General features: G+C 50.8%; 1 protein-coding gene across 1 annotated transcript; it reads left to right on the top strand.

Annotated features, from left to right (window-relative positions):
* Positions 1-216: 216 nt before the first annotated feature.
* On the top strand, positions 217-4586 carry LOC149366833 (uncharacterized). Its single transcript, XM_089552609.1, has 3 exons — positions 217-922; positions 2405-2642; positions 3490-4586. Exons 1-3 carry the CDS (start codon positions 837-839, stop codon positions 4237-4239), a joined length of 1074 nt encoding a protein of 357 aa, XP_089408735.1. The 5' UTR covers positions 217-836; the 3' UTR covers positions 4240-4586.
* Positions 4587-8247: the final 3661 nt, after the last annotated feature.

The raw sequence follows: 8247 nt of genomic DNA, 5'->3' as shown, positions 1-8247 counted from the left end.
ACACCACGTGACACAATGACGTCACGACAGATCAGAGACGGGGCTCCAACTTGTGCCCTCGCTGCGGTTGCACGCCGTGTGAATCACGTGGTATGGTGACGTCACACTCCCGCGCATTTCGAACGCGCGTTCACACTCGGTGTAGGTGAAACGCTCGCTCCACCGGGCAGGCGGACGCGGCTTCCGTGACAATCCAAGCGCTCACCCAACGCGCGTCTTGGGGTTAGTCGGCGTTCCGCTGTAGCCATGCCGTTGTCTTCCCCCACGACGAAGGCTTCTAGTGGTTGTATTAAAATGACCAAGTATTCAAACAAGGAAAGCTATGTATTACCAAGCCTAGCCATCAATATGCTTCGCATCTGACTAGGCTTAACCTTAGCTAAGCCTCAGCCATATTTTTGGTTTCAGCACTACGACGATGTCGTCTCTTTCAATGCGCGGCGTGTTCTGCGGCCGCCACCGGAGTTGCTTGGAGCGCTTCGAGGCTGCGTTCAGGGCACTCCCGCCCTGCGTATGCGCAGAGCTAGCCGGCGCCTGTTGCTGGGTGGCACCAGCACCAGCGTCCCTCGATGCCGCCTCCGCGTTCTTCTTTCCGCGCCAGACGCGCACCATATCCTGAAAGTATTCGCGCCGAACGGGTGGTAGCGTTCCGTGGACTCCCTGGCAGCGCTACAACACGCTGTCGCATTCCACTCATGCAGGCGAAGATTTGTGTGGAAGACGCTTTCGCCTCTACGCCATTTAGACAAAGTGCCCCCTGAATTTTTCTCCGACGGCAGACGCTGTAAGTGGAAGAAGAGCGCCACGAGCACGTTCAGAAGGAAGAAGTGCCGGCCATGGAGATCGAGCATCTGCCGGAGAGCCTTCTCTTGGAGGTGTTCGGGCACCTGACGTCGTTCGACGATGTATGCGCCTGCGCGAGGTAAGTCGGCCGTCACTGCTATGCAGTGCCTCACCTTCCAGTCGATGCTGCGGAGCTTGGACGAAGCATGTTAGCCTAAGTATGCCGGCGCGAGACTACATCGCTGAGCACGTATTTCGCTCTCCACTTTATTAAATGTGGCATCAAGGGCTATTCAACGCTTCTTTCTAGTTTATAACGACAGTCTACTTAGTGTGAGCTATTAACAGCCACGAGCCTGCTTGATCTTACATTCCCCATTACGCATGAACACATGAAATAAACCAGCGCCCTGCGTAGATATGATGCGTTCCACCACCTTTGCAGCATCTCAACAGTTGATCGCTCAGCAAAGTGCAAACATTTTACAACAAATGAGATCACATAGGTGTTAAAGATGCTCCTGCAGGCCCAGTTGTCGGCTTATCGTCTGCTCGCTGTTATTGCCGAAAAACCAGCAGCAGACGTGTGTTCGGAAACTCCGTGCGGACCATAGCGTGAGTCGCTTTGGGACGTTAAACCCCATAAACCAAATTAAAAAGCAACTGGTGGCAGGTAAACGTTGCGTCAGACTTTGAAACAAAGTTGCGGCTCAGCAGCTCACGGCCCAATTTCCATCTGTGTAAAATTCCACATTCTTGAGTCCCATACTCTTTTGCATATTCGGTGCGCGTTATGGGACCTTCCTCTGCACCTCAGTGGTATATACACGCCAGGGTTCCCTTGCAGTCACGAAGAAGCTGGTCTTCCTGAGGAGACTGGCGTGCACCAAACTTATCTGCAAAGGCGCCTAAAGCGGGCAACTACCGATCAGTCAGGATTTTCTAACAAGCTGATCTGCTAAAGATGCACACGATGAGTAACTAGCGATCAGTCAGGATTTTCAGTTTGGACGGGCGCAGCCGCTGGCCGGTCACGGGTCGCGTCCGAGATCTCAGTGGAGGACATGAAATTGATGAGAAAGATGTCATTTTTCGGATTGGTGCCAGTGCAGGGCGTCTCATCCGGACGTGCTATGTATTCCCCTGTAGAGTGGCAGCAATCCAAATAATCACCTTAGCGAAGACCATGGCGTGGTAGTAGCGATAAAGGGTTCTCTCCATATGTCGACGGAGGTGTAAGGTTGGTGTAGCAGTAATCATACTCAGGCAATGTATTCCGCAAACGTTCAGAACGTGGGAAATTCCGCTAGCAACGACGCCATCAGTAAGCGGCAAGAGAACATTATGCCTCCATTCCCACGTCTTTATTTGTACCCTCTCGAGTTCAGAGCGCTGAGGAAAATCACCGCGCCGGAATCCTTCATGTACATTTTGTCTGAATGCTATAGAGGTCAGATCACTCTTAGCTTGAATAGATCTGGCTCTACGACGGTGAATTAACGGCTCATGAACATCGGAATTAATGAGCCTTGCCTCTGCTAGAGCTCACGTATACGTTACCGCTTATATTTGTGTCAAATAAAACAATGTGACAACAGTAGCGCATGCCTCTTCATTCCAGGGTATGTCGGCGATGGTGGCGTGTGGCACGCGACTTCTCGCTGCGGCGTGTGCTACGCGTGACGTCGTTTCCGCTCAAGGCTCGACAGGTGCTGAGCCTTCTCGAGGCCCACGTCGACGCCAACATCGTGGAACTGCACATAACCCATTCCTTGGACGCATCGACCACCGAGAATGAGGAGAGAGACTTTCCGCGAGCGTTCTTCGCCTACCTGGCCGAGCACTGCCCCTCACTCAGGGTGAGCGTTTTATGGCATCAGTACTTAACGATGGGTCCCCTCGTTCAAACCCCAGCCCAAAGTCTTATACGAGCGCTATGGGACCGGAGTAGTCGATGTGGAAGAAACACGTACATTCTGTAATAAAAATAGCGCTTCATTAACGCCAGCAATTGTTGTGATCTTCAGTTAACATGAGGTCAAAGTTTTAAATGAAGAAAAAGGAATGCTCAGTAATTTTTATCAGGATGCCTTCCCTCATCGATGAGACCAAATTACAAAACATGGATGAGCTGCTCTAGGATCTGGGCCCACTCTGGACGATGAAGTAGATGAAGTTATATTTTTGCTTCCGTCGACACACCAAGCATGAAAGCGGCAGTTAGCCCTGGGATCTGAAACTCCATTTAAATTCGATTTCAGCTATTTAAGCCCACTTGGTGACTGGACGGGGTTTGATGTTTAGAAAATTAAATTCTGGACGTGAACGCAGCGGGAAAGGCTCCGTGGTAGCCGAATCGTTTTAGGCATAGAAAAACGATGCTGCTTTGTTACCACTGTTGGTGGTTTAACACCTGCTCGGTGACGAAATTGTTTAATGCTGGAGACCGTTGGCATAGCAACAGTATGACCCTCCAGTTGGCTTCCTGCCAGCCAACATGGGACGAATTGGCGCTGACGTCTGGATTCAATGGATAATGCGATATATGAAAGTTTCCCATCTCTAGCAATCCCATACAGCGCTGTTGTTCCCCAAAACACTGGAACGTCAACTTCTTGATAAACACGCAACGTTTAAATGCGGGGAATGCTCACTACAAGCGCTAGCGTACTAAAAGGATCTACAAATGTCGTTACTTATTCGCAGGTCTTGCACGTCACTCGCGGCTTCCTCAACGATCACCTTCGAGAGAACAAGGTCACAGTGTGCGACCTGCCACCGACGCTCACTCATCTCTCACTCTGCGAGTCGTGGTTCAGTCCGGAGCAGTTCTTCACCGCCGAAGCGGGCAGTCCATACCCACGTGATCTCGGGCTGCTGTATCTCGCCGACTGCGTATTCGCGTCTGCCATCGGGCTAGCCAAGCTTGAGCCGTTCTCGTCGCTTCGTGCCCTTAGCTTCGAAGGCAGCTACCTGTTCAACGACCAACGCTTGACCAACATACTGCCCGTGATCGCCAACCTCGTTGTCCTGGATATTGAGCGCACGCACGTGAGCGACACGGGTGCCGAGATGGTGCTCTTGCACGGCCAGAGCCTGCGTGTTTTGTTCTTGGGACACACGGCATTCACCGGCAAAGCATTCAAATCAATCTACATGGGAACAAATCGAAGCCTAAGGCTGGGTCTAACACATCTATGCCTGAGGAACACGTATGTGGGCAAGAAGCGCCTTTCCAATCTTGTAAGCATGGCTCCCCGTTTGCAGTGGCTCGCTGTGAGCAGCCACCGCATGACGGAGCGCGTCGCGGAGCGCGTGCGTAATGCCGTGCCCGGTTCTTGCCGCTATTTGGAGGTCTTACCAACCTCCGAGCAAACAAGTCCCCACTGCCAGCACTTCACTTGTGACTTCATTCAGAACTTGAAGCTAGGTGCCCCGCCAGGTGAAAACTGCTGAAGCATCCTTTTTTCTTCTGTGGTTTATATGACCTGATTTTTACACCTTCAAGGGAACTCTGCGTGTTGACTCCTTGCTGACGTCCTTCTGCTATTCGCCAGTCAACATAATTCGCTATACCCATGAAGGTTTAAGCAAAGCTTTGCGTTTTGCAATTCTTGAGGTAACGATGGGTTAAAAGAGAATACCACTTCGGGTCAAAATATCGCTTGAATGGTCAGAAAAAAAATCCGGTTGTACATCATCTCGGACAATTACACTTCTTAAATATGAGCTGGCGGACACCATCAATGCAGTGTTCGTTATGTGGCCTTTGTTTTCAAGAAAAACTGAAATAAATGGTTTACGCAACGGCATTGTTTCATGTCATTGAGCTTGTCACTTCGTCTCCTTCTCTTCATGAACGCGTCCTCCGGCACAACCCCTTGTCGCAACGTTGGCTAAGCTCCCTGAGGCACCTCTTCTCTTATTCACTTTTATGACCGTAGACAGTCAATGAAGATATGCTGCGCCGTTTTTCTCCCCTGCGTGCACGAAGTGCAAATATTTTTTGATCTATCAACAATATTGGAGACACCCGTTTGTCTCCAAGATTGCACTGAAGTCTTGTTAGTAGTGCATTCTCCATAACGCTGGCAGTGCGGCCGGCGACGATGTTTAGTCTTGCTGAGTCCATGGAGCGTAGCGATGTCTCCCAATCCTCCCATGTTTGGAGTGGTCCCTGCCCGCCGTGTGGAGGTGAAGCCGGACCGGCAAGGAGGCTATGGGTCAGGTTTTCCTTCTATGCATTGGAGAGAGGGTAGGAAGGTGGGATGGTTCGGTAGTGGGAGAGTAGAGAGGGGGTAGGGGCGGTCCGCGATTGCAGACCGGGCCTTAGGTGTTACTCCCTGGTAGTGAGTGAGGACTCGAGGGGGGGGGGGGTTATTTGCCTTTCGGCATGAGCATTCGCAATGAGTTCAGCGCAGGCGGACGCGCGCTCCATTGAGAAACCCCCGATGAGGTCCGCCTGTGCCCGGTTTCTAGACCCTCTGGCTAAAGATTCGGCGGCCTCAATGCCTGGGTTTCCAGAGTGCGCAGGCACCCAGATGAGCTCAGTGCTACAGGAGGAGGGGGGTTCTGGGTCAGTATTTGGTAGGTAGCAGGGTACACTTTGCCCCTAGCATAATTTAGCATTACAGTTTTTGGAAGACTGAGTATAAATGTAGCACTGGAGCTGGCGAGCGCAAGCGCTGTAGTTATTTCTTCTGTTTACTCTCGGTTAGTTCCGTGGGGTAATTCTTTTGTAGTTGGAGTGATACGCGTAGTATACGCAACCGCTGTGGCTCCGTGCTGGTCACATGCAGCATCTACCCATACGGTGTTCTGTTCATCGCCGTATCGTTCATGAAGGGCCGCTTCCCTGGCTTCCCGTCCCTCGCGGTTTTGGTCGGGGTGCAAGTTATGAGGGAGTGGTCGAACGCGTAGTCTTTGACGAATTTCTTTCCCTAACGGCAGGCATACTTTATAAACTCCATATTCGCATCCCTGCGAATCATAACTCCCTATGTGAGTCAGTCAGCCGCCTCATACATACTTTTCTTTTCGAAGGACGACGTCTTAAGGAGGTCAAGGAGCTCTATGCCGATCTTCTGGAATGACTTTGTTGGTTATGGGATTAACAAGAGAGCTCCTGCTGTCTTAGTAGGTGCTAATCTTAGTCGCTCAAAAGCTACAACACGCAATCTACTTAATGTGCGGCATCGGTTGATAGTGTTGTCAGGTAGTAATTTAGTTGGAGTTACTACTCGCAGATAAACAAGAGTTGCCTAGCGGTCGGGTCGTCGTTGGAGTCCTGCGTATTTTCTCCGCAAAGACAGTTGGGAACGACCAGAAGGTACGTGGTCTTTGTGGGGCAATATTTCTTAACGAGAATCCTCTTCCTCTTTTTCCTCTTTTACTCCCACCTTACGGCGCTGTTCAAGTGTACAGCTGAGGTGTTAAAACAGATACTGCGCTATCTTCATTTCCTTAATAACCAATTATTATTATTATTACTCTTAGCGAGAACATCTTTGTTTACGAACTAAAGGTATTGGCGCCGGCACACATCGAGCGGAGGGGCTGTTTTGCCTTCTTTCAGCTGAGGGTCGTAATGCTGCGATGGTTCGAAATCGGTTGCGCTTAATGGTCCCATGAAGGCGTATTCATCTTCATATTTTTAAGGCGCGTCGGCGAGGTCTCGTGACAGGCTGCATTGACAAACTCAGCTGCATTGATAAAATTGGTAAATTTCTTTTTTTTGAGTGAACGAAATGGCGTACTATCTCTATCACAGATCTCGTGGACACGTGAACCGCGCTGTAAGAGAAGGGAGGAAGGTGGAAGTGAAAGAAGAAACAGAGAAAGAGGTGTCGTAGTGGAGGTCACCGGAATAATTTCGGCCATATGGGGATCTCTAACGTGCACTGACATCGCAGAGCACACCGGCGCGTTTTAAGGCGGAAGCCTTTAATGCCTTGCCGTTGTAAGCTGCAGTTGTAGACAGAAATGTCACGCTTTTCAATTGGTCGAAATGGTCATGACGTCAATTTTAAACGGGGCCAGTTGTACTTAGGCTAGTAAAGATGCAACCAATTAAATTGATGGTGTAATGATGCTCCAAGGAAGTGGGCCTCAGTTTAGTTAATTAAACAGTTAGGCTAATTAACCATTCTAGTCAGACCAGTTAAATTAATAAAACCTAGTAGAAAATTGTTCGAGTTGGGGAATCGAACCAAGGTCTCCGGAGTGCGAGACGAGCACGCTAACCGCACCCATTTCAGCATGATGGTTTGGAATGAACAAAGCGGCTTCTAGTGAATACAATCTCTTCGATCACTCCCATCTTCCTCCACGTTACGGTGAGGTTGATGTGTCCTCCGAGATATGCGAGACAGATACATTTCCTTTCTTCAAAAACCATTTTAGCGACGAGCAATTCGTAAAGCTGAAATGGCGGTGGCGTTCTGAGGAGTCCCTATCAGCGTTACAAGACGTGGTCGCGTTCCACACTCGGAGGCGAAGCTTAACATCTTAACCACACATCAGTGACACGAGCAGCAGCACCACGCTTAAGGTTTCGCATCACAGCACTTTAGGACAACAAAGCCCACCTGAATTTTATTGGCAAAGCAATACTACTCGCACTTTCAAGTCTTCGCGTGTCCCGGCCGCAGTTACGTTTGACCTTTAGCGGAGTGAATATGGGCGACCAACTCGCTTCTTCCCGAGGTTCTTTAAACCGGGCTCAGGTGGCCTCGGATCGGGGATTCACGAAGGAGCGCATGCACTCATTCAGCGAGCTGACGCAAGCCTACAGAGCCTCACGCCAGCTATACCCTCCGCCCGACTGCTCCCTAGATAATAAACAAGCAACACTCTGGCGCAGACTGCAGACACACTCTCTCCCCTCACGTTAGCCCACTATCATCCCTCCTTCCCCACTCCGGCATGCGCGCTATGCCCAGAACCCTTCGCTTCTTCCCTCCACATCCTTTCCCTCTGCCCGGCGGACCCTCCCCCGCGGAACCTAGGGAACCTCAAGGCCTGGGAGGACTGAGAGACCCTGCTGTGCTCGCAGGACCCGGCCGTGCAGACCATCGCCACCGGCCTGGCTGCCAGTGTTATGGACCTTAGGAATATGAACACTTGAGTGCAGTGGGTTCGTGCGGGGACCCTGGGGGGTGCCCTCAATTCCTCTTTAAATAAAGTTTTTCTCTCTCTTTCCCCTCTACGATCACAACGGAGAAGAATAAAGACCAATTCAGTGAGCAGCGTCAAAGCAGTCCGTTTGTGATCTCTTCGGCGAGTGAATGAGCTTTCATAGATCTCCTAGATCTCCTGCGGTTTGGGGGCAGCTTCAGAGACGTCTTGGTTCTACCCCCAGGAGCCTTCTCTGTCGAAGTCGTCCGCCACTAATCAGTGGTCGGTTGCCCTCAGTCCAGGGTCCGCTGGCCACTGCCGCCCGTTGAGCTCGCTGTACCAGACCTT

The sequence above is a fragment of the Amblyomma mixtum genome, chromosome 1 (assembly GCF_055824585.1).
Source record: "Amblyomma mixtum isolate Tamu chromosome 1, ASM5582458v1, whole genome shotgun sequence".
Lineage (NCBI taxonomy): Eukaryota > Metazoa > Arthropoda > Arachnida > Ixodida > Ixodidae > Amblyomma > Amblyomma mixtum.
Note: the sequence above shows the minus strand (reverse complement) of the source record. Positions and strands in the feature narration are given on the sequence as shown.

What these genes read in the sequence shown, in the direction of transcription:
- LOC149366833 (XM_089552609.1), top strand. Translation starts at nt 837, where the DNA reads ATGGAGATCGAGCATCTGCCGGAGAGCCTTCTCTTGGAGGTGTTCGGG. An exon ending in GATGTATGCGCCTGCGCGAG is followed by an intron (nt 923 to 2,404) that starts GTAAGTCGGCCG and finishes TCTTCATTCCAG; the next exon opens with GGTATGTCGGCGATGGTGGC. An exon ending in AGCACTGCCCCTCACTCAGG is followed by an intron (nt 2,643 to 3,489) that starts GTGAGCGTTTTA and finishes ACTTATTCGCAG; the next exon opens with GTCTTGCACGTCACTCGCGG.